General features: G+C 38.3%; 1 protein-coding gene and 1 long non-coding RNA gene across 2 annotated transcripts; both read right to left on the bottom strand.

Annotated features, from left to right (window-relative positions):
• Positions 1-1,209: 1,209 nt before the first annotated feature.
• On the bottom strand, positions 1,210-25,191 carry kpna3 (karyopherin alpha 3 (importin alpha 4)). Its single transcript, XM_082163697.1, has 17 exons — positions 25,035-25,191; positions 16,464-16,508; positions 12,240-12,329; positions 12,118-12,147; positions 11,920-11,972; positions 11,344-11,439; positions 9,977-10,062; positions 9,777-9,863; positions 9,089-9,258; positions 8,259-8,303; positions 6,862-6,993; positions 6,649-6,777; positions 6,371-6,475; positions 4,319-4,390; positions 4,077-4,239; positions 3,789-3,883; positions 1,210-3,468 (listed from the first exon to the last, which is right to left on the bottom strand). The coding sequence occupies exons 1-17, from the start codon at positions 25,101-25,103 to the stop codon at positions 3,370-3,372; spliced, it is 1,566 nt and encodes a 521-aa protein (XP_082019823.1). The 5' UTR covers positions 25,104-25,191; the 3' UTR covers positions 1,210-3,369.
• Positions 17,985-21,206, bottom strand: LOC309494387. The gene is made up of 2 exons (XR_014204307.1): positions 19,143-21,206; positions 17,985-18,878 (listed from the first exon to the last, which is right to left on the bottom strand). It is a non-coding gene; the product is annotated as an uncharacterized lncRNA (long non-coding RNA).
• Positions 25,192-25,626: the final 435 nt, after the last annotated feature.

The raw sequence follows: 25,626 nt of genomic DNA, 5'->3' as shown, positions 1-25,626 counted from the left end.
TATATATATATATATATATATATATATATATATATATATATATATATATATGTATATGTAGCCACCAATCGTACAAATATTTGTAAAATATTCCACTTAAAACAGCTGGAAAATGTCTATAAACAGAGTCATGGCGTCAGTTTTTAGGCCAACGCAGAAATTTAATTAGCCATGAATGCCATTTGGAATATCACAGGGACACATTTTCAACTTATGATTAAAATTACACATTTTGTTCTACAATTTAAATATACATTTTTAAACCAACTTAAAAAAAAAGTAGGTTGGGAGCAAGTTGCTCCATAAGGACTACAACGCTTGTCTGATCCATCATGGATATAAACCAACATACTTGTAATTGTAGTTCTTAAGTAGCAATATGTTAGAAACTTGCATATTTCACATCACCAATGTAATAATTTACCTTATAATGGATTTCTGCATGGTGCGGACACAGGTGACTGGTGTAATTCTCATTTAGCACTAATCACTAAGCTTTCCTGTAGCTCAGTGGTAAGAGCATTGCGTTAACAACGCAAGGTTGTGGCTTCGATCCCAGGGGATTGCACATACCTATGTATAAATGTATAGGATAATGCAATGTAAGTCGCTTTGGATAAAAGCGTCTGCCAAATGCGTAAATGTAATCTCTCCCTTAAAACTCTCATGATAAATAACACTGAGCTATTGCACATTAGAAAGAGAAAGCGAATCATGAATAGAAAGACAAATTAAATGCACGAACAGGGACAAGGAGGAAAGGTAGCTAACGGGTAAAAGAGAAGAGACACAAAACATCAAAAGGTCAATCATAAGAGAGCAATAAAAAGGATGGCTAACAGCAAGTTTATTTTGGTTAGGTTCATTGATACATAAGCACGTCCTGAGGGAGTGATGAGTGAAAGATGTGTTGCCATAGAAAGGTGGGTTATGTTGGGGTTATGTTGAAGGGGTTTAGAATTGTGATCCATATGAAAAGAATGAAAAGGGAGCAGAATGCAAGTTAGGGGATCAATTACAAGTCAGCCAGCAGACTAGAGGAGAATTTAATTAGAGTTATACTCTACTCCAGAGAACATCTCATCGTAAAGTCCAGAGATAGGCAGATATAACACCCAAAAGACCCCATATTATAAGCAGCTCCAATGCAACGTGGTAGGCATTATGAACCTTTTTTAGTTGCTTTGAAATGAAAAACAAAAGGCACAATGAATTTCAACTCATTCTTTATCTTTAATATGCACAAGAGTTGAAAAAAAAATACTGATGAGCCACCTTAAAGAGAAATTCAGTTCTAAAATTTATAAAAACATACAAACAATCAGAGGCCAAAATGCGCAATCTGTCGCTTTTTTTAGATTAATTTTTTTCTTCAGCAAGTAAAAATCTTGCAACAAGCAATAAGCTTGTATCCATTTCTGATACAAGACAAAACTTCTTTAAAGTGGCTCGTTTTCTAGTTGTCTAGATAAGTCCATGAATTTCAAACCAGTTTTTTTTCTTTTTGTTCAACAATAAATGGCTAATTCAAAAATCATCAGGGCTGCCTTTAGCTTCCTTACTGTCTTTTCAGCAGTTTGCGGCCCAAACACAACTACTTTAGTCCAACGGCAATTTTTCCCCATACATCCCTTTACAAGTTAATGCACAGGGAAAAAGAACAAAAAAACAAACAAAAAAAGTCCAGTCACAACAGTAAGAAAGCCCATTTTCCAAATAATGGCAATCATTTGCCATTACAAAACAAAAGTTAAAACAAAAAGAACAAACAAACAAAAAAAGATACCCCTAATGGCTGTAAATCAATAATCACAAAGTTATTATTGTTCTGTAGCGTCCCAACAACGTCTAGTGGACCTAAGTGTGGTAGCTTCTCATTATATACCTAAACAAGAAATATAATTTTATTTTTAGTTGGTACGATTAGGTTTTGTAGCAAGTGAAATAAGATTAAAACCAACTTAAAAAAAAAAAAAAAAAAAAAAGACCCACAATGTCATGGATCTCCTTTTCCCATTGCTTGTATAGTCAAAATTAAGCGAACATCGCTCTCTACTTACATTAAGCAATAAAACGGGAACAACCCAAAAGTGTGCGCGTAAGACTGGAAAAACTGCAAAAGCGGAAGCTCCACTGATCAAAACAAAAAAAGAATTCACAATCCAATCACTGTTGCAAAGTTTCTTGTGGTTTTGACTACCGAGTGCTGAAATGTACTGATTTAGTGAAAATATCCTCCAACCGGTTACAATTGGGCTTCTCCCAAAGAACTTATTACTATGGTTACAGACAGGAAGTAGAGAAGATGAATCCAGGAAATAAAGAGCGCTGCCAGAGCACTCTTGTTGAGCAGAAAGACCTGTTAAGGTGATCTCAATGAACTTCCAAAGGTTGGGGCGGCCCTTTAAAAGTCCTGGCCAAATTGACCCGACTGATGATCATCTCAAATAGGATCCTCCTTTGACACATCCGACAGTCCAATTGCAAACCAAAAAGATCGGCACAATGAATGTCCACTACACTATCGCTGCAGAACTTGATAACTCAAAATGAGGGTGCTTGACCATCTCAGATGAGGTTTTCTCCATTTAAGTTTGTGTGATCTGCTGACAAATTTTTTTCTTCATTATCTTCAGTGTTTTTTATTTTATTTTAAATATCCATAATTTCAGGATGAAGAAAATGCAAGAATTTGTGGTGATAATTTAAGTTCTGTTTGCACACCACATATTTAGAGACACTCCCTTCCCCCATTTGAATTATATTCCATGGAATAACCCATTATAGGCTAGGTCACAGATTCAGATGAATTAGGGAGGGGGTCCAAATGGCTTAACACAGTAGAGGCTGGACGTCTGTCTGAGACTCGAAGATCATCACCAGAAATGCAATGTTTTGAGGGAAGGAATTTCTTGGAAATAAAAGAAAAATCCCTGCTTTTCTATTTCAGGAACATCTCTTTCCTTCTTCTTCCTTGGCTGATATGATGGCTGGTACAACAACAGAAGTTCCTATTATTGTTCATGCTCACCTATGTGTGTGAGTGAGTGAAAGAAAGAGCGAAATATATATCTTTTTTTTTTTTCCTTTTCTTTTTTTTTTTTGGCAACTGCAGTATAATCTTGTTCTTGTACTTTTTCTCTTCCATGTCTTGAAGTTATTGAGATCCATCCATGTTTTGAGTGGCGTTGAGACAGGTACTCAGAACCTTCAGTGCTATTTTCTTCTGTGTGAGCGAGTGTCATTTGAGCGTGGTGATTGGTTTGTTTTTCTGGTTAGTGAGTGGTTGGTAGATGATGGGTCAGTAGGTGGCAGGGGTTGAGGAGCAGCTGGGAAACCCACCGTTCCTGAGTTCGAAGCTCTGGTTGTCTAGAACTTGAACTCCTTGGTTTGTAGGTTGGAGGCTGGATCGAAATTAAATGTGCCTCCCTGGGTGGCCTCAGGAATCAGGCTGGGGTCCTCATCAATCTACAAGCAGAGCCAAAAAGAATTAAGGCCAGTTTATACCAAGGACAAATGCTATAATGATAACTACAACTGTAAAGTTGCAATAGTCACTCTAATTCTATGAAAATAGGGAAGTCCAAACCGCAACTATACCGATAACCACAGAGGAAAGAAATCGCTTTCAGAATGTTTTTTTTCCCAGCAGATGAATCAAAATCCACTCGACATTAATGAGCTCAGGCATTTAAAGTGGCGGACGACAAAACTGCAGTCCGTGCTTAGAATAAACTGAAAGTCATTGTCAAGCACTATACAGAGACATGCCAAGAAACAAGACTCACATCGTCTCCTGAAAAGTACTGATCGATGATTTCAAATGCAAGTTTATAGATGTCCTCATTTTCATGCTGCTGTAGGTTCTCGATTTTTTCCAATCCTGAAAGTCAGAAGCAAGACAATTTTATTATTAAAGTTATATTTAACTGCTCATTACCTCCACTGATCATCTTTTTTTTCTACAAAAATAAGTAAAAACATCAGTGAATGTACAGGTGTGATCATTTCAGACTACTGGTCATCTTTTAGAATACCACCAGTCGAAATATGAAGGAACCATGACAACCCATTACCTCCACACTCTTCAATGATCTCAGCAATTGTGCTGGCTTCCTCCCCAGCCATGATGAGGATGTTTTTCAGTCCATCAAGAACCACCTGGACCACCTGAGAGTCTTTCACTGACAGCAGGCTGCAGAAGGGCGGGATCACGTTTTGTTGCACTAAGTACTCCACCTGGCGATTACAGCAAAATAACCAATGAAATGAAGGGAAAGTGGCTCTGAATCCAAGATTCATTGCAAATGGTTCAAACCTGATCTTTTCTTCCACTTATTGTCAAGTTGCTGATGGCCCATGCAGCTTCCTTCTGTGTTCCAAAATCACCCTGTTTGGAAAAACCAAAATACATGTATTAGACTTCAAATTCTAGTGTCTAAACTGGACTCTTCCAAGAATCAAGATTCTGGCTTTAAATTTTACTTCAGATGCCGTACAACAGATTATTAAAAGTAAAATAATCATAGTATTACTAGGTTTTAAAATTTTCTGAAAAAAAAGTAGGAGTGGTTCATGTCAATTATAAGGTGTTTTGAGTGGTTGCTTATTGGCCCAAGTCAAATAAGACCCAATCCCAAGTCTTTAGGATATTCTACTCCCTAGATATTGCTTGGATTTAAAATATAATTTTAACTTGAAAAATACAATTTTAAGACTTCAAAGAAACAGCATTATGACATAAAATTAATCAGAAATACTCTGCAGTGTTAAGATATTTAATTTGTATATAATTTGTAATAAAAATAAAATAGGAAAATGCTAAATAAAAGCATTTTTACATGTGGTCTCAGACTTTTAGATTCACAGTATAAATCCTATGGCAGAATTGCAAATCTGAAGCAAGGTGGTGTTAATGCTACAGGGTTTCTGCAGGGTTTGGTCAGTCAAATTTAAGACTTTTTAAGACCTTTTTATGACCATTATGATTGAAATTTATGACCTACACGAATTACGAAAAATCATTAAAATTCCTTTCAAAAGTTTTTTTTTTTAATTGACTTTCATTGAAAGTAACAAGATGTATTATTTAAATGCCTAAAGACAGCTCCAACGCCTTCTTACCCAGTGTGCAATATGCTTGATACTGATTATTTGCAACAGGCTTGAGCCAACTACTAAACACACCATCTTTGAGCCATGGCTCGTTAAATGTACACTTTCCCATTGTGATAGACCGGGAGATTTCAGTTAGGGCTGGGCAATATGGCCAAAAACAATTATCACGATAATTGTTTTATATTAGTCAATATCGATAATTATCACGATAAATGTCAAATCTTTATTTCTTTCAAGTTTAAAGGCAGACTGTTACTTCTAAGTGAAAGTTGTAGAAACCAGAGCTTTAATTGTGGTTTTAAACTAACTTTACTCTTTATTGTCAGAAAATATAATGACAAACACTTGCTAAAACAGGTGAACATTTCACAAATCTGAGGTAGGACATTCAAACATTTGTCATTTGTCCTTAACAAAATAAATATCTTTATTGGGAAAATAATTACTTAGTTTCTGCATGTGCTAATAGGGGCCAAGTCTTGAAACAGGTTTGTGTTGCCTAACTTTGATGGCACATATCTTCAGGAAATGTATGAAAAACAGTAGCCTAAATACATTATTAAATACTGTAAATATTCCATTAGTCCTTTAATACATTATCAGCACTAATAATAATAAAATTCAATATGTATATCCCACATGGTGCAGTTAATATTACTAGGCTAACGTTACAGTAAATCCATGATAAATGATGGGAGATTGTAGACGGAAAAGCCTTCAGACTGTATCGTTGTGCAGAGTTTCTCCTGTTGGTCAGCGCTGTTTAATCTGCCTTTAAACTGGTTTAAATCACTGAGACAGTGTGTTCTTCGCTGAATTCAAGCACTTCTCACTGGATCTTGTGACCGAGACCGATCAGAGTAAACGCATCAGTTCTATTGAGCTCGCGCTGCGCTGCCGTTTGGACTTGGAGCCGAGCGGGTAAATGGTTCGTGTGGCGCGCGTTTCAAATGAGCGTTCCGCTTTTGGCGCATTTAACCTGTGCATTTAACATTATGCCGCCAGCGCATTTTCAGGGGGAAAAAGCAATGGTAGAACCAACGAATGAACGAGCATATCAATTTAAGACGTGGCTAAATGAAATTTATGACCTTGTATGGAAAATCCGGACGTTTTTATGACTTTTTATGGCCTAAAATTCAGATTATTAAATTTAAGACGTTTTATGACTTTTTATGACTCCGCGGAAACCCTGTGCTAAAATGAAACTGCAAAAGTGGATGTATAGCAGGCTATGCAGATAAAGTCTTACCTTGGCAAGCTGGTGAATGATCATGGGTATGAGACCAGCATCTATTACAGCCTGCACCTGCTGCTGGTTACCTGCTGTTATATTGGACAGGAACCACACTGCCTCCTGCAGGGAAGAACAGACACATCACAGATGTACTCTAAACATGCGCCACAGCGCTTACACTGGGAATGGGGAGATTTCTGGAGTCATTTAGGCAATCAAGCAAGTAAATGATTGGGTTTCACCATTACATTTCACACAAATGGGATCCGATGGGATGTGTGTGTTTGTCTCACCTTGTTGATCTTCTCTTTGGGGTGTGTGAGCAGGTTGGGAAAGTGAGAGAGGACATCACAGTTGAGCACCACCTGAGTCTGCTCATCCGTCCCGGTTACAATGTTCCCCACCGCTCTCAGCGCTGCGGTCTGAGCAAAGGATACACAAACACTATCAGAAACCGGATTCGGGTTTCAGCGGAAACAACTAGAAAAATCTGCATTATTTTGTACCTGAACTTTGACCTCTTGGTGGCTGAGCAGTGGGACAAGGAAGGGGACGACACCTGAGTCTATTACCATCTGAATCTGCTCATTACCTCCATCTGTCAGATACGACAGAGCCCACACAGTGTCTACCAGAATCTAGAGAAAGAAAAAGATTTTAGTACTCTAAATTAAGTCTCAGTTTCTATCATTTACTACACAGCTCTCAGATTGGTCAGTTGTCGTACTGAGAGGTCAAATGGACTATTATTCTTTCGTAGTGGAAGCTAAGATACATTAACAAAACAAATACATTAACAAAATACTGATTTTAGTTGAAATGTATATTTATTTGATAAGTATCCATACAATAACTGGGATAAATGTACAGTCAGCCAATCATTATTGCAAAATAAAGTCCTTCAAGACAATACAATAACCCTTCGTGTCATATCGAGGTTCAGATAAACTCAGTGTTTACTAGTGATGCTCCGATCAGCATTTTTGGGGCCGATCACCGATTACCAAAATCATGATCTGCCGATTGCCGATCACTGCCGATCACAGAATGGAAATATGATAGAGTCAAGAAAATCTTGAAGAACCACCAATATTTATTTAATTGTAGTTAGAAAACAAGATAACATAAGGCTACTGTAGGCCACCTTTTCCAAATAAGGCACAGTATAATTTTTCAAAACAAAGAGGGGTCAGGCAGACTGCAATGGATGTAGTTGAGGAACTAACTACATCAGATCCAAAAAATAAAATAATGACAATGACATTTGAGGTTATTAAAACAGTAAGTCCCGCCCCTCGACTGCCAAAAATAAAAGTGTTCGAGCGAGCAAAATCAGCAGGCGAGAGGAGATCAAGCGCGAGAGTGTGGGGAATGATCATGCGCGCGCGCGAGGGCAGAGATGTCATGCGCCCGCGCAGGGTTTGAATGAGCTCGCGAGTTCCCGTTTCCTCGCGCGTAGATCTGTTATCCTCTCGCGAATGTCATTTACCGCGCGCGCCAGCATCAGTTGTGCGCTCGTTTATAATTGCCATTGAATTGCCGTCATAGGAGAACTCATTTTGCCACTGTTAAGCAAGCTCTGCTCTGCTGTTGTGTTGCCGCGCATGCGGAAAAGTTGCGCGAGTTATTTACGTCACGTGATCGGCTTTTTTGATCGGCGCTTTTGGGGGTTGCCGATCAAGCTATTTTTTGCCAATATCGGCCGATCATGATCGGCCGCCGATCATGATCGGCCGATATTGGCAAAAATATTGGCCAATCAATCGGAGCATCACTAGTGTTTACTGTGCGATAATAACCAGCTTGTATGTTATCACTCAGTAAAGAGACTAAAAACAGATTTACTACACTCATTATTCAATTACACTTCTGCTTTAGATTTTTTTTTACATCTTGTACTTACATTTATATCTGTATGATATATGAGTACACAGAGGGCAGGAAGAATCTGTGAAAGAAAAACTGATATTTTAGAAGCTGATATTTCACCAGATTTTGAGAATAAGCACACAGCATGTAAACATGAAATCATCTGTAGGACAAGAGAATATTCATTAGATCTGCCATCAATGAAACAGTTGTTATATTACACACACACACACAGTGAAAACACCAGTCTAATTACTTCCTAGCAGCAGGAGGTACAATATGTTCCCTTCAGCTCAAAGCTATACCTCCAGATTACAGACAGGAGAAGAAAACAAAACAGAGAGAATGATAAAATATTGGCATGTAGATTATACAGCATAATAACTGCAACCCATGACTGAATAGATAGTAGCTAAATAGAAAGGAGACAGACTTCAGATTATTAAGAAAGGTTTCGTCTGAAACGCAAGAATGATAATACACATATCTTGCACACTGTAAGATTGAAAAATTGTGGCACAGTGGTGCTTCACTGGATTAAATGCCAGTTTATAAAGTGCTTCGTGCATATCAATCAGTCAAACAGCCAGCTAAGTGGATCAATTTATCCAATCAAATCGCTGTATTTCCATGCACTTCAGCAGTCAGGCTTGAACCGACTTAATGAGAGCAGATAGGTTACTAATGTGTTTTTACCACATCACACTATTTATGTTAACATTGATCAAGTGTTATTTTAGATGATTTCAAAAAACACAGAGTTTATGTTTACTAAACAATATTCAACTAAACAATTTATAGATAATTTTTACCAACTAAAAGAAATGAGTAGTAAATGTACATACGATTACATACACTCCTCACCTCTTGCACTGTTTCCATGGGTGGGGGTGGGTCTTTGTTTCGGCACAGATTGACAATGACCCAGGTAACGTTTCTCAAGAAGGTTATGGGGATGGAAGGATTAATAAACGACAACAGAGGTTTGACCACACCGAGCGAGATGACGTAATCTCGACACTGAGGTCCATCACCTGCAAAGGCCCATAAATCACAAGCGTGTGTTAAAAAGTGTACATAACACTACTGATGAATATCACAGCTGTTACAACTCTCAAATGATATGGATCCCAATTTCTGGGGATGCATTTGCTAGTTTAAATTGTCAATACACTACTTAAGAAATTCAATACTGCTAATTAAACAAAGCATTTTTTGGAAATATACTCCAGTACTATAGGTGGCGCAACGGAAGAAAAGCTTTAAAGGTTTGTGAGAGGTATGTCAACTATAATTGAATCTAAAATTGTGACTTTGGCGTTTAATTTTGGTTGAACCAACAGCTTTCAATGTGTTAACGCCACCAATATGCATGTAGCAGCTGTTCTGGACATGCCATCCAAAAGTTGACATCTCATTGGTGGGTTAGTATTTGTTGCCAGGAGAATGAAAAAAGAACTTACTCTCTCCTTAATTATAAATTCTTGTTTTTGTTCTTTTCAGTTACAAAATTCAGTGGCAAAAACAGTGTGAGGACATTTCAGTCACTCACCAATGATGTTTCCCAGCGCCCACACGGCCTGCTCACACACATTCTGATGAGGAGAGTGGAGAAGTCTCAAAAACAATGGGACAGCATCTAGACAGACAGGGAAAGAGAATGAGAGGAGGACAGAGCCTTCAAATACAGAGAGAGCTGACATAGTCAAAACTGGTTGATCCAGCAGATGAAGGCCTGTCCAAACAACTTACTGGATTTGACCACTGCCTGTGTCTGTGCAGACGTCCCTGATGCAATGTTGGTCAAAGCCCAGGCAGCTTCAAACTGCAATGAAGGACTGATGAAGAAAAAGAGAGAGAAATGGAAGTTCAGATTTTTTTTTTTGCGCTGGTGGTAAACAACACTTCACCTCGGACCACTCTGAATACAAAATGACCTTCTGCGATACTCTGAAAAAGGCTCAGCAGGACTTTCCCACAGGATTCTGTGTTTGTAGCCAGAACTGACCTTTATAAAAACTTTAAAAAGTACACAAACACACTAACAGTTCTTGGCTCATTTAGAGTCGGACATGAAGACAAAAGCAATGATTTCAGGTTGAGTCAGACCACTGTAACACACACTATTGTCAGATGCATTTTTTTTATTTTTCCAGTCATGTATAATAAAATGTAAAAAAGATCTTAAAAAAGATTTTATAGGTGTTGCTGGGGTGGTTTTCCACTTGTGTATCGGGTACCAATCCTCATTTCTCCTCATAAATATGAATTTAAAAGATTCTGTAACTTCCACTTCATTTTGCTAACTTTGACCACATGGCCTCCAAACAAGTCAGCAAATCTGAACATGTTTGTTAATTCACAGGAAGAAAGCGTTTCTCATTGCCTAAAAAAAGCATGGAGAAAGGCGTGACACCTGCCTAAGGACACTCATTTCTGTGCAACCTCACCAGTTGACTAAAATTTGTAATTGTTTTGCTGTTGCTGAATAAGGCTGTAGAAATCCGGGCATGTTGTGTCTGATTTAGCACGTCTTTATGAATAACACTTTGGTGCCATGACTGAACGCACCTAAAAATCATTAAAGCATTACCGTCTGTGTTTCAGCATCATTACTCCAGTCTTCAGTGTCACATGATGCTTCACAAATCATTCTAATATGCTGATTTGATGCTCAAGAAACATTTCTTATTATCAATGTTGAAAACAGTTGTGCTGCTTAATACTTTTGCGGAAACCAACCGTAATAATAAAAATTCCGGATTCTTTGATGAAAAGAACTTTTATCTGAAATAGAAATATTTTGTAACATAATAAATATTTTTTATAGACATTATAAAAAGTCTTTACATTCACTTTTAGTCAATTTCATGCATCTTGAATCTTACTGACCCCAATTTTTTTGAACGGCAGTGTTCTCACTTGAGGATCTCCATCTAACATCCACCTTCTGCCTCATCCCTTATTCTTTTATCTCATTCACTTTCTCTACCATCATTCAAGATTGACATTGAAAACTTCATTAACTCTGATGCATGTTTGTACACAAACAGCACAATTAAAAAGGTTTCATTAAGTTTTGAATCATTTCATTTAGTGCAATGTATAGTCACACTCACTTGTCATCCCTCTCCAGGCATTTGACTAAGATTGGAAGGATTCCACATTTTATCAAGTCGTCTATGGGAGGATTTCTGTCACTTGAGAGCAATTTTCTGCGAGGACGGAAAAGAGAAAAATAGTCAGGCACTCTTTCATTCATTATCCGGCACGCCAAATACATGTCAGCAGTGTTAATGCAATCCATTTCAAAGAGACAAATCCAGCAAAACATATTTAATTACAAGCATAATTGACAGAGTACGTCATTGTTGTTTTGTGTTATGCTTTTCACATTCAGCTGATTTAACATTAATCAGACTTGGACTACTTCAGAAAAAATAGAAACCAACAAAATGTGATACATTTTTTAATTATATTCAACAAGGAATATAAATTAGTTTAGGACTTATATTTGTCTTTAGACTCGCACGCACTGATGAATCATGTGCATAAAGACCAGGCATGTGTATTAAAGCAAAAACAGTCTGATTTGTTGACTTGAGGTTATTAGAGGCATGAGGTTATGAGAGATGTTTTTAGAAGACATTCATGTGTAACAAATTCAAATCTTTTCATACATCACAACACTTTACCTGGCTGCTTGCACTGCGCTGAGCTGCACAACTGCATTGTCACTGGTGGCATTCTGTAGGGAAAAAAAGAAAAAGGAGAAATGGAGAATGAGAGGAAGGAGGAGTCGTTCACACCCACACTTTGTTAAGTGAAGTGCTGCTGTGCGCCGACCCTCCGAATCAGTTATTTATCAGACATTTACCACGTTAAAACCTTACCTGTAAGATGGCATCTAGCGTTACATTTTGCTGAGGAGAAAAGGACGAGAAAAATTCAGACCAACTATGTAAAGGAAAACGCAAGATATGGAGGGATATGAACTGAGTAGAAAGCCTCTTACCCCTTTGAAGTCAGAGTCCACATCAGAATCTTCCAGACTCTCTTCCTGTGGAACATTTCGTTTCTTCAGGAGATGCTCGTCTCTTTTGTTCTGTACGGATTGAGAAATTAAGTAAATATTAGGTCCTCTGTGAATACTTGCACTTCACACAAACCAAAACTAATAAAAAATGAATCTGTGATTTTACAGACTTAATACATTTGAGGAAATCATAGAATACACTCTTAAGTGTGAATTAATGTCATGTGTATTTAATAAAGGTGTTTTTATTTTTAATAAACTATCATTTTAAAGAGGTTATATCATACATTTTCCCTTAAAGACCCTTAAAATCAAATGGCTGTTTTTTCTGCTGTGCTTTTAATACAACAATCCTCTGCTTAAATACAGGGGTTCAATGTGCTGCCCAAACTAAGAGTTCAGAATGAAATAACTTAATTTTTATATTTTGTTAAATATAAACATAAGCTGCTTGTTTCTAACACTGGAATCCTTCAGAAGGAACTGCAGAGTGGAAGGTGCTACATACAGCCAGAAAAAAAAAGCATCTGGAGTACTTCATCCTTATTACCTCAACCTGAAGAGGCGTGGGAAATTCAAAACACCAAATAAGTTGGTATACAGGCCGTTATGTGCAAATGTTTCAGGTTTTTAATAGTGTTTTTCAGTGTTTTAATTTTTCTCAGTTTGTTCCCACACTGCAACAAAATCTTATTTTTTCCCACAGGTTAATCAGTTTTAATAGTAGTATCTCTTCTTTAACTGAACCAAATGATTTTTATTACTATTAAAAAAAATGGTTTACAAACGTACAGCAGTGGACAAGTGATGTAATCTGTGTGCGACTGTGTAACACCTGTAACACCGACTATCGCAGCAAGACTAATGGAATTTTAAACCTAAAATGGATTTTCTCCCGAAACCCTTAAATAGAATATTTTGCTGCTAATGTTAATGAAATAAAATTTAACAGCACAATATCGAACCCTTAAAAAAAAAGGCAAATAACTGGGGAAAAAAATGGCACACAGAAAGTCCCTTCTGGTTCTAGGCTGTGTGAGAAACTAATGTGAGGGTGAGTGGCCTGTGACGCTAATGTTAGAGCAAACTGGAATGCAAAGAGGAATGTCTCGCACACAGAGCACAGCAGCATTCTGTCCGATTCCTCTGGGCTGACAGTATCAGCGCCTAATATGGACAGGACATGCTGCGTCACCCAATCCAGCACCAAATTCATCAAGATCAAGGCTGTGGGACTAAACTTCTGCTTCACATCAACTCTGGCCTACCAGATCAACAACAGGGGATTTCTACGCACTCAGACTGTGCCATTTGGCATAATGGACTTTGTCAGAGGCTGAAGGCAGCTTGGCTTCTGGTGATGACATGCTACTTTATCAAGTAGGGACCTGTTTCAGTTTTTTTTATTAGATGTAAAACCCATAGAAATACACAAGTAGTTCTAGCGAGGTTCGGAGTTCTGTGCCAAAAGAAAGGGCGGAGGGCAGGGGAGAAGTGTGTGACGAGGGAAGCCCCTCATGACAACCTCCCTCTTGGGGTGCAGCCAACCAGGGGCCCCGTGACCATGGATGGCATGACCCAAATACTGCAAGCGCAAACCAGATTTCCAAAAGAAACAGCTCACCAGCTGAGAGAACAAAGCCATGTGACTTGTTTTTTTAAACAAGGACTAATATCATTAGTCGTGTTTTTCTGCTAAATAAAAAAATAAAAATAAAATTATGACACATGACTAGTAACAAAAGCGAATATCTCAAGCATGTGAAATCGTGGATTTAATGTCTGCTACAGTGTGATTCTCAATCCTTTAAGATCATTACAAATCACACCGTACGACATGGATCTAATAAACTTGGGTACAACATTGTATGTAGACTGTACGATGATGACACATTGAATTCAGCATGCGCTAGTGGTAAACAAATAGAGCAAGATGTAGGGCTGGACGATTTTGGCTAAAATCATAATCGCAATTAATCGAACAAGTTACCTCGATTACGATTATTGAACGATTATTTAAAATGAAAAAATATTTTTCATATGTCGCTGGCAAGGCTTATACTGTAATATGTTCACGGTTATTTTTTCTAATGAAAGAGTGCATAATCCTATCTTTGTGATTCTAAAATAAGGAAACACACAGATAGCTACTAAGGCTTATTTATTAAATATTTCAAACAACTTAATCAAATGCACTGTTTGCACTGTTCATGTTCGGTAATGTGATTGTGCTCCAAGTGTTGAAACAGATTGGTGGAATTACATGTGGTCTGTGAAGTTCAATTGATCATCAATTACCACACCAAGGTTCCTGGCTGACCTAGATGTTGCTGAGTTGACTCTGAGTTCTCCTCCATGTTGCTTCAATGTCGCAGACTGGACGGGGCGGAGTCACGTGACTACACACGCGGTAATATGTTTTAAGGGGAAAGTACATTAACACACAGTGGGCGGAAATATTAATAGAATTAAAAAAACGAAATAACCGACTTGGTAAAATTACGTCGGTTATAGGCTCTGAATTTCGGTTTCGATTACTTTTCGATTAATCATCCAGCCCTAGCAAGATGTACTTTGGCAATTGCATTTTTTATGTGCACTGAAAAAGAGTAAGCGAAAGAGGAGAATATGGACCAGGGAAAAGAGGCCAACTTGGCATCCCATTTTTGCAAATGGAGCTTGAGGCATATAGTTTTAAGTTTTAGCGCCATGTTCATGTTGCATTTTTATTGGCTGGTCAGTAGACGTAGGTCTACACACTGTGAGATGATCATGCTACATTTCTGACACTGTCAGAAAATTATCGAAGGGTCTCTTTGGTCGCAAGACCGTGACAATGGCCATCTTTGAACCTCTCTCACTGTATGACATAGGACCACCGTTAGCAGCCACGACCACAGAAATCGCCATGATTGGTCAGCTTTCATCTGGGACAGCCCAAAAACGTACAATGCGTAACGGGCATAAGACTTATCTGCTCAGTTGCTCAGATTGTGTGTTTGACACAGCAGCAGGATCCTTCAGTCTCTGGTATCTGATTCATTATGTTAAATGTTTGGTCAACATTTGGTTACGCTATCAGATGTGTATACACTATATTTAGAGTGAGATGCCTTGCTTCCGGTGCTCATGTCTTACAGAAAAGACAGAACAGAAAAAATCCTAAATGCAACGTCCTGAAGCAAGAAAAAAAGCATCTGTGCAATCACATGCAATCACCACCTGCTTAAGTTGACTGTAATGCAAGAAGAGACTCCACGCTGAGGCCACATTCAAGCTACAGATGCTCCTCTATTTCCTGCAACGATGTACCCGCACAATCACATCTCACACAACGCTGCCGCTACACTTTAAGGGCTTTGGTAGCGGAGGAACGTTTTCATAGTTCCTATAACTATTGGTGGAAGCATGGCCGTCGCTAGAGGGGCAAAAGGTGGTGGCTATTCTTTAAAAGTCGTAATTTACCCTATTAACTTTGTTAGCGCACATTATTAGTCTTGTGGTGAACAATTAAATCCATGCAAGTAAATACACAGAAAACAATGTGTTTGTCGTGGTTATATTTAATCAAAATCAACTGTCAGTCTGCTATGAGCGAGGGATGAGAGGAGGTGCGCTAAAGTAAAATCCCACTCTCAGTTCAATATTTTGGCCCACAGCAGTTGAAACGTATGTTTTAATGCCATCTCTCATTTATCAGCAGCAAAATATTGCATTATTGTGAATCAGTTCAAACTCCATTTCAGTGAATCAATTCAAAAGTCAGCCACTAAAAGATAACAAGCTCAATAAATACATAAATTCCAGATAATTTCTGAGCAAATGCATACACACTGCAAGTGAAGGCATTTGTTTTTAGCTTTATAGCCGGCTGCAGCCCTAAACGAGACTGAGGAACTATTCAGAGCTCTTACTTGCAGCGCTAAATACAAACCTCAAGTACCCGCTGAATCACCACAATCAACAGCTTAATGTTGTTGGTAAGAGTGCACGTAGTTATTTAGGAATGAAAAAACTAAAGAGGATCGGTGAGAATCAATTTTGTAAGTCTGGTTTATTTCAACCAACATTCTCTGATGAGTCACATGTATTGCATCAGAATGCAATGTTCAGCTACACATGTAGCTTAAATACTTCCATCCAGAGGAAACTTGCAAATGATCAGTGACTATGCAAATAAACCTGAAACAATTGTGAACTTACCTTTCTCAGTTCTACCGTCACTTCATTACGATGTCTTCGCATCGTCTGAAAAAGAAGAGAAATAGGTTGGTTAAGTACAGTATAACATATCTGAGGTATGAAGAAATTCTAAGACAACTCTCAGAGTTTTACGTTACGCCAGAGCATTGTGAGTGGTTGCTTTAAGTTTAATACTAGGGTTTAGCTACTTGTTAAAATCCACAAGTGATTCACACACTGCCACGGTGACACCCTCTAATGGGCTGTAATGATGCAAACAAAATGCCAACCAAAGTCTTGCCAGTCCAACAGAACAAAGAGGCAACCAACCGTGGTAGCCATGGTGACGGCAGAACCCAGCTGTCACTCAGTCCTCTGTTTAGACAATCACATTTTGTGGCCATTCTATTAGAACTGTTCAATAAAACCCAACAGAACAAACATCTGCAGAGCAGCAGGAATATATCTGGAGCAACAAAACACATTCAGGTCGCAATGAAATGGAAGTAGAGATGGATCTTTTATTCCGTATTGTGAGGTACATCAGAATGTAATGGATTATCGAAAAAGAAACTATGTAGATTGTCCACTGTTGATTGGATTTTGACATGCAAGAGAAGATTCAGATGAACGTGAGATTTCAGGGACAGGATATAAGCGGACTAAATTGTTCACAGTAAGATCTACAACATGCACTTACTAAATTTATAAGAATAATTTCTCATTTCATTCCGACTTTGACAAGATGGACAGGTCACTTATCGCAAATGGTTCTGCTCCCTAATTTATTTATTTTCTTAAATATACAACTTCAATGGGATAAAGCCTAGGAGGAAAAGTAAAAACATCAGCAGCCAACAATGCAAAGACTTCACATGCTGTGTGGTGGGGATGGTGGGACGGATCGGATTTGATCTTGTGACTGGGCATACTAGTTCATGTTACAGCAAACCCACACTGTGACTTATGCAATCCAAAAGTCACGAAGGGGAAAAGCGAGAGGATGTAGAAGCAAAACCGACAAGCAAGAAAGGGAAACAGAAAAGGACAAAATACCAGCATTTATTTCTAAATGACTAATTAAACATATCAGGAAGTTCAATTATTCAATACTCAAAGTAAGAGTTAAAATTTTGCATTTTTACAAGTAAATTATTCAAAGTGACTTACAGTGAATTGAATGCATATTTATCAATTTGTGTTCCCTAGGAAATGAACCCATGACATTGGTGTTACTAGCATTCTGCACTTTAGGCCCTGTTTACACCTGGTATTAAGATGCGTTTTGGTCGATCGGATGACAAGTAGACGAGGGTAGACACACAGCCTACCCGTTTAAACCTGGTATTTTAATTTGTCCACTTTCAACCACTTCTGTCCCGATTTCTTCGAGTAGAGGGTCTATGTATGTTTTTTTTTATGTTTTTTTTATCCTTCGATCTAACGGACAAAATAAGCAATTTACATATGAACGTGCCCGGGTACAAGAAAAAACATGCAGAGAGCATCAGCTTTCGTTTCTGCTCTGACAGCCGCAAGACCATGGCGAACGATGTGAGTGTGTATTAGAAATCAGGAATGGTGAGAGAACATTGTCCTTGGTAGGTTTTTTTGTCTTCAAACCAAACTTGGGTGGCTTACCATAAAGTTTACCAATTAGGTCAGTAGGCGGAGAGTAGGTCTTTTGTGGCTGTTCGAACACAATCGACCAAATGAAAATACACTACGAAAGCAATCCGGTCAAATGCGTTTTCGACTACCTCTGGAAGTGGTCGAAAGTGGACAAGCTCAAAACGTTTTAGCGTCACCCACTTGTGACCCGATCGACCAAAATGCATCTTAATACCAGGTGTAAACAGAGCTGTAGTTGAACTAGAGGAGCCCCATAAAACATCTTAAAAACCTGCAAAATGCTCACTGTTCCTGTTAGAATTCAATTTATGTAACATGATGTCTAAAGCTGTATTTCAATTGATGGCAGATTTGAACTGGTTTCACCTGCAAAAGCACCATGGCTCAATGTTGAACTAACACTAGGCCACATTTACACCTACTTCAAGGATTCAACAAAAAAAAAGAATTCCTTTCCTGAATTCCTGAATACGCAACATGAGCAGTATTTTAGTGATGCATGCGTTATGTATGAGTCACAGCAGAATGACAGGAGGGAAGAGCTGAGAGGAAGCACTCCAGGAGTCAGTGGACAGAGGCTTCGCCGGCGACATGACAGCTTGACACTCTTGAGACCAGCATAATGACACAGTATGTGTGCATGTGCTTGTCTGGTTGCCAGCATGGTATGAGGACATGCTGTCTCACTCCTGTTAGGTCCACGACATGCTAATAAATAGGTTTACTGCACAATAGCTACAAACATCAGGCTTGACTCATTTTTAGACCGTGATGCTTGCTACACAAAGGTCATGGGTTCAATTCCTAGGGAAAACGCATTCTGATCAAATTAATTTCTTGAACGCAACTAAGTTGGCAAATTGTGTAATTATATTATGTTACCAGCACATATTTTGGCTAAAGCATCTGGCACATGCAAAATAGCAGGATGTAGGCTAACTGAGGAAATTTCTTCATGTTATTCAATAGGGCTGGGTTGACTATTTCAATTGTACACTGTTTAATGATCTCCATAGTGATTCTTAAATCCCAAGAACGATCTCTTAGGGGGGTACCATTTATTTACACGACATCATTTGTGCGTTTTGGCCGTTCATTTACACGACAACTGGGTTTCGGGGCCTAAAAACGCAAACTTCTGAAAATGGGTTTCAAAGTGAGTTTTTGAAAACGATACCATTGTCTCCATGTAAAAAACGGTGACGATATATTGCGTGTTCAGTCTACAGGCCACAGGCGCAAAGAAAACGAAATGCAATTCTATAAATAAAATTATGAAAATATAATAAGCTATGCCTGTGTTAAAAAACAGTCAGCTTAAGGTAGCTAGAACTAATGTTGTCAAAAATATTGATATTTCGATTAGGGCTGTACTCAACCAAAGAAAATCTTGGTCGACTGAAGTCCTGAAATTTTCGACTAAAAATCGACTAAAATCGACTAAAAATGACGTTAGAAAAAAAAAAACGTTAAATTAATTAGATGTGCACTGTGCGCAGTACTTGGTAGCCTTGTTGTCCGCCTAAATGAATTATAAATAAACAAACAACTAGTAGGCTATTTGCAGTATATTAAATCGTTTTTGACCTAATTATTTTGCACTGAAATGAGTCTGACACTTGAGTCTGTCAGCTCTGACAGCGCTGCATCACCTGCGCAATATCATAGCTTATGATTTCCGAAAATAGTACTATGTTGTCAACTAGTGATATCATCACAAGAACTGTTGAGGAATATACAACATAATTTAGACAATTATTTTTGTCATATGTTATAATAATAAGTTATTATTAGTCAGACACTATCATTTCACCGTGCATGTCCTCGCACCGAGCGAGGCTGATGAGCTTAACGTTAGCTTCGCAGCTGAGACACGAATAGACTATTAACTTAAAGCTTTTACTCTTAATAAACACAAAAGGCACGTCCACTTTAATAAAAAAATTATATTTATTAAACAAACCAGATCAAGAGCAGAAACGAAATAAAGTGCATAACTGAAAAATAAAGCATCCTAGGCTCAAAACTAACAACCAACAGCACAGCGCAATTGCGCATTAGGCTCCAAATAAAAAATAAAAAAGTTAGGTTATCACACTAAAACATTGAAATATGCAAATTCTGATATGTTCATAGCTTACTCAAAACAGACAGGGCAAGCTAACGCAGACAAGTGAGCTTACCACTTTTACAGTAGATGATATGTCATGTTTGTCGTCAAGCTGTGGAAAACTGTTGCTTGCAAACTTTGCATTCAACCTTTTTCCTGTTATCAATTTTAACAAAATGCTGCCACACTGTCGATTTCTTTGTTGTTGACATGTTAGAAGAGGACTGACTATTAAACGCTCTCACAATTAAATAAATAATATTCAGCATCAAACCTACTACGCTCGACGCTCTCTCTTGGGTTGGACTAATCCAAAAAAGGTGAAAACAAGGGGGGTGTTTTGAAGACAGACTGTTACAGTGAAACAAGGGTATTCTGAAAACACCCCCATTAGCAGTTAGTGCTTTCCACCTGATGAAATTAGCGCGCCTCAGCGCGGCAAAACTGATGAAATAAACGCGGCAGAAAATCGACCAATCAGAATTTTGGTCGAACCAGAACGTATCGACCAACTAATCGACTAGTCGACTAGGACAGTACAGCCCTAATTTCGATATGTATCGATACTGAAATATCTGAAACTTTTTCAGTACTCCTTTCGGCAGTATCGATACACCGATACCAGCTGCTCTTTCTTGCTCTCCTCTCTGACAGCGAGTTGACACACACCCGCCTCTTCTCATTCAGAGATCTCATTCAATCCAGTTAAATAGTGTTGGTGTGACCGGGTGTGAATTTCGGGGCGGGATTGCGCATAATTTCACTAATTCCCACAGATTCCGCGCTTGCATCCAGACCGCACACACATAATAAAGCCGCCTCTGACATACAAGTGCCAAAATTAGCTCTTTGATTGCCTAGACTTTCAATAGATGGACAAAAAAAGTAAATTAAGCGCGATCTGATGTGAAGTCACAAACATGGTGCATTGTAGTCTATAGATCTGCCTGAAGGGTACATGTAGAGTAGACTCGCTCAATCTCTCAAAATCGAGGGGTGGAGGGTCTGTCCACATGACGAAGTTGAACGCAAGTGCTTAGGGAAGTTCACGAGTGCATGTCCAAAAGTGTTAAACACAGCCCAGCTTTCTCTTTACTATTAGTTGTAGCATTAAATAAATATGAACATCAGAAGGCATGATGAAAGATACAGTACAACTTACTGAAACGTATCATGTCTCATGTAATCAGTGTTTCAACTGAGGAAAGATGTCAATAAAACAGCTTGTAAACAATGTTACAGTTACCTAAAAAAGCCATTCAATGAGTATTTTACTGAATATATGCACTATATTACATATGAATTATATTTAACCTGTTAGTGATGTCATTAAAAAGATTTATTCAAAGTCAAACATTCATTAAATAGACAAGTTATGACAGCAACCATTTAAATGTTTATATTTCAACACATTGTAGGAAGTAACAAATCATTAAATACAAAAACTGCCTTGTGCAAATAAATTTTGCATACAACTCAGATTTTGATCATTATATTTAAAAAATAAATAGCAATTGAATAAATAGTTTGTTGTAAATCTAAACCTTTAAAATTATATTAACTGTATCAATATAGGGTTCCCAGCCTGCATAGTTTACAGCATTGGTTGAGATTTTTTTTATTTTTTTTATAAGAATATATATCCAAATTAATTGAATCAAGAACAAATCCAAATCAATACCCAGCCCCATAATCCAATCACAAATGCTCTTTGATTATAATGTGCAAATTTTAACAAACTCTTCAGACCCTCTTTTGACCATTTTTGAGGTTGGTATCAAGTGAGTATGTGACATAGCAGACGAATCAAATGGCTTCGTTTCTTTTTCCACAGCAACTTAGCAATGCAAAACACAGCAGCACTCGTCATTCCCTCAGTTAGCTACAAGTACATCCTTGTTATTGGCTAAATCTAGCAGGCTAATGAGCCGAAGTATCCCACAGTTCCACAGTCCGTTGCTGGCCACATCAAATGGATCATGCACGAGCCCTTCGCTCTTAGGAACACAAGATGAGAAATCTGAATCTACTTTGCAAATTCCCGGAATAGCTGCAGAAGGGCGACAGCTTTGCTGGCTTCATCCAAAGCCATGTGTGTCTGACGGCTGAGTCACACCAGCGGCCTATAGTCACTTGCAGTCAATTCGCACCATTAATCTTGAAGGAGGCCTCAGGGGTTCCTCGGATGAGCTTACGGCAGAAGATGATAATGATGTCTAGTATCAACAGGGTATGCAAGTAAATGAGTTCTTCATAAATGTGATCACTGCACCTTTAATGTTATACTGTTCATTTGAAAGTGACTTTGAACACTCATTATGGTGGTCCTCTGGGTTAGACGTGACGTTAGCCATGTTTCTTAATTTAACTGAATGTGTTTGGTTAGAGATGTTTCAAATCAACTTTATACAGCACTATTCACAATAGACATGGTTTCAAATCAGCTTTACAGAAAATCATGATGTTAAAGTCAAGCATATTTAAGCATCATCTTGCCTTAAGGCCTGTTCGCACCAAGAACGATAGCTATAAGATAACTATATTAGCATCCACACCAGCAGACGATTTTGTTTCGTTTATTCCAAGCACACACTGCAGTTTTGTCGTCTACTACTTTATATGCTCGAGCTCTTTAAAGTCTGGTGGGTTCTGATTGGCTGTCATTGTTTTTATCGCTCATCAGCTGGGAAAAATTGTTCTGAAAGTCATTCCAATTATATTGTTTATTTGTGCTGTTATCATTATAGCTCTGGTGTGGACTAATAATTAATATTTAGATGGATTTTTAGAACTATATCTTTATCGTTATAGTTATCAACCTTGGTGTGAACGGCCTTTAGTCATAATTGGAAGATTAGAGTTGGGCGATAATACAGTTTACGTTTTGCGACAACATAAATCAAGCATATAGTACATATCGCTTTACTAAAAGCGATGGTTTGGAGTAAAATCAACCTAGGGTCCTTTGCGCCATGACCTCAAGCCAAACACCTCCCCAGAAGCCTCTTTTCCCTTGGTCGAACATTATTAAAGTTAGAGCTTATTTAGAGAAATCAGCCGGATGGCTTAGTGCAGGCGCTAATGGATCCTATGATGTATCTTGTAAATTATCCCACTTATAATGCCCAGAATGGTACCAAACTTCTACAGTAGTGCAAATAGGTTCTGTACTCATAAAACAAGGCATTTGAAAGTCTGTAAGTATGTCGGGAGTTTATTTAAACAACAATTGCCTGACGGCTCATGCTACTGCTATCCCGGACATCGAGGTCACTTCCGTGATTTGGGAAAAGCACATAGAATTCCAGGCAGAAAGCGATGCATAAGGATGTGGTGTAACGACGCCCAGTTCCAGGAATGCACTAATATTTGTTGGTAGTACCAGTTTGCAACAAGTTGTCAACACTTCGGGAAAAAATTATAATTCGTCGTTACACTACATCCTTATGCATCGCTTTCTGCCAGGACTTTTACGGGCTTTTCCCAAAAGCTTCTTTTTAACGCCATGCCAGCTTCTATGGCTATTTTCAGGGTGAGAAAAATTTATGGAAAAACTATTTCAGGTGTTTACAATTTATCTTTGCTAAAAACTCAAACTATATTTGGGTTAACTTTGTTAAAAACTTCTTCAGAAAAGATAACTGAACAAAAAAAATTCTTAAAATCAGCACAATCTTATAAAACATACTTCAACGATAAAGAGTTTTGACAGGAAGAACATTTCAGTGGATCTTCCCACTGCCATGGGTAAATGATGCATATCAATGACAGGTTTAAAATTTCAATCATATCGCCCATCACCAGACAGCTTAATTGAAAGTCATGACATACTGTAAATAGTACATAATAAATGTAGTCCCCTAGTGTGCATGCCAAAGAACGAAAAATTCCATTGCTGTGTTATATAATCCATCATCTTACTGCACAACCTGGCTTACTAGTATTTCTAGGTCGCCTCTATGCAGCCTGCATTGGGGTATGAATTTAGGAGCACTACCATCTGGAGGTTTTCATTCCAGTTTGAAGGTAATAAAATCACGCTTATATAGCTCTGGTTTAACCTACAGGTGATGCTTAGATGCTATAACTACCACACCAAAGGACAATCTGATTGAAGAGGAAAAGATGTTAACCAACTGACATTTCAAAATGACATCTTTATTAAACCACCATAATCAGCTCTAATCAATGGACAAGTACATTAAGATCAACTACAGCAGGGCATCTAGACTGGCGTGACTAAACAATTAATAAAGAGGTCAGATGTTGAGGTATGACTGGTCACTGGTTCAGTTTAGGAGAGCTAGCTAAAGCCGGTATTAAAACACCTGTCTCTGTCGCATATATCTGGTTCGCAAGTTATATTTAAGACTATTTGCTAATGTTTAGGGAGTTTATCTTCTATACATGAATGTTAAAAAGTATGGTTAAGAAAACACACGAATAAACGGACTAGTAGACGATTAATCTGCCGCTTGCTAACCAGTTAGCACACATGCTAACACGATAAATCTGCATGTTTTTGGCCCAGCGCAATTTAAAACAGAAAATTAACAGCCGTGCCACCCTACCGACCTAATAAATAAACCTGTCTTAATATTACACGACTAAATAATGCGCTATAACAGCTCAAGTCCGAGTATAAGTCGCGATTAACTCGTGAATATTGAAGGGAAATATGTGTTTAAAGAGGCCTCTATGTAGGCCGCGCCCGCTCCGCATGATGCTCTAGCTGGGTCCACAAACACCCGCTCCGATCCGACACCATAATACCAGAACCACAGACACTCAGGAGAAGGAAAACGAACTGGGGGGAAAAGCCCGGAGTCCAAAGTATCCGGTGGACTTACCTCCACATCTCGCCCCTTGTTTTTGAAGCTCTTGATGCGATGGTTTTCCAAGCCGGCGTTTTCGGCCATGGCTCTGTGTGTATGTGTGTGTCTGTAGTGACTCCCGACCGACGCGCAGAGGAGCTCCGCTCAGGGAGGAAGAGGAGGAGGAGGAGGAGGGCGGAGGGGGGTGTATCGATGTCCGATGAATCATTCACTTGAGTCGGATCGTCTTTTTTTTCTTAATGAACTGGTTCACAAAATTAGCGGTTCTCATCGACTCATTGAACCGCACCTTCTTTTTCTGAAATGTTACAAATAGCCTATAATGTCCTAGAAGTGAAAATATGTTTATGACTCACTTAAATGCCTTAAGTTTTATCAACACGTTTTATTTTAATGTATTTTTTATTCAAACTAAAATCTGTTGTATAAAAAATCTGGCGAGCAAATTTTTTATTGTATATGCAAATAATAGGTTCTATGTACATTTATGAACTTTAAGCCGAATCATGCATGCAAAATTTAATTGGAACACATTAAAATTGCTTGTGCTTTATTTGAACATTTTAGAGCAGATACCATAGCGGGATAGTGACCATGATGAGTTCAA

Source organism: Leuciscus leuciscus (genome assembly GCF_965113295.1).
Source record: "Leuciscus leuciscus genome assembly, chromosome: 3".
Lineage (NCBI taxonomy): Eukaryota > Metazoa > Chordata > Actinopteri > Cypriniformes > Leuciscidae > Leuciscus > Leuciscus leuciscus.
The sequence above is the reverse complement of the archived record's forward strand: the minus strand, read 5'-3'. Positions and strand labels throughout refer to the sequence as shown.

Excerpts from the sequence above, each read along its gene's own strand:
- kpna3 (XM_082163697.1), bottom strand. The coding sequence starts at position 25,103 with ATGGCCGAAAACGCCGGCTTGGAAAACCATCGCATCAAGAGCTTCAAA. Across the intron at positions 6,476-6,648 it reads CCAAAGAGAAGATCAACAAG|GAGGCAGTGTGGTTCCTGTC; the intron begins GTGAGACAAACA and ends TCTTCCCTGCAG. Across the intron at positions 4,391-6,370 it reads TCATTCACCAGCTTGCCAAG|GGTGATTTTGGAACACAGAA; the intron begins GTAAGACTTTAT and ends TTTTCCAAACAG.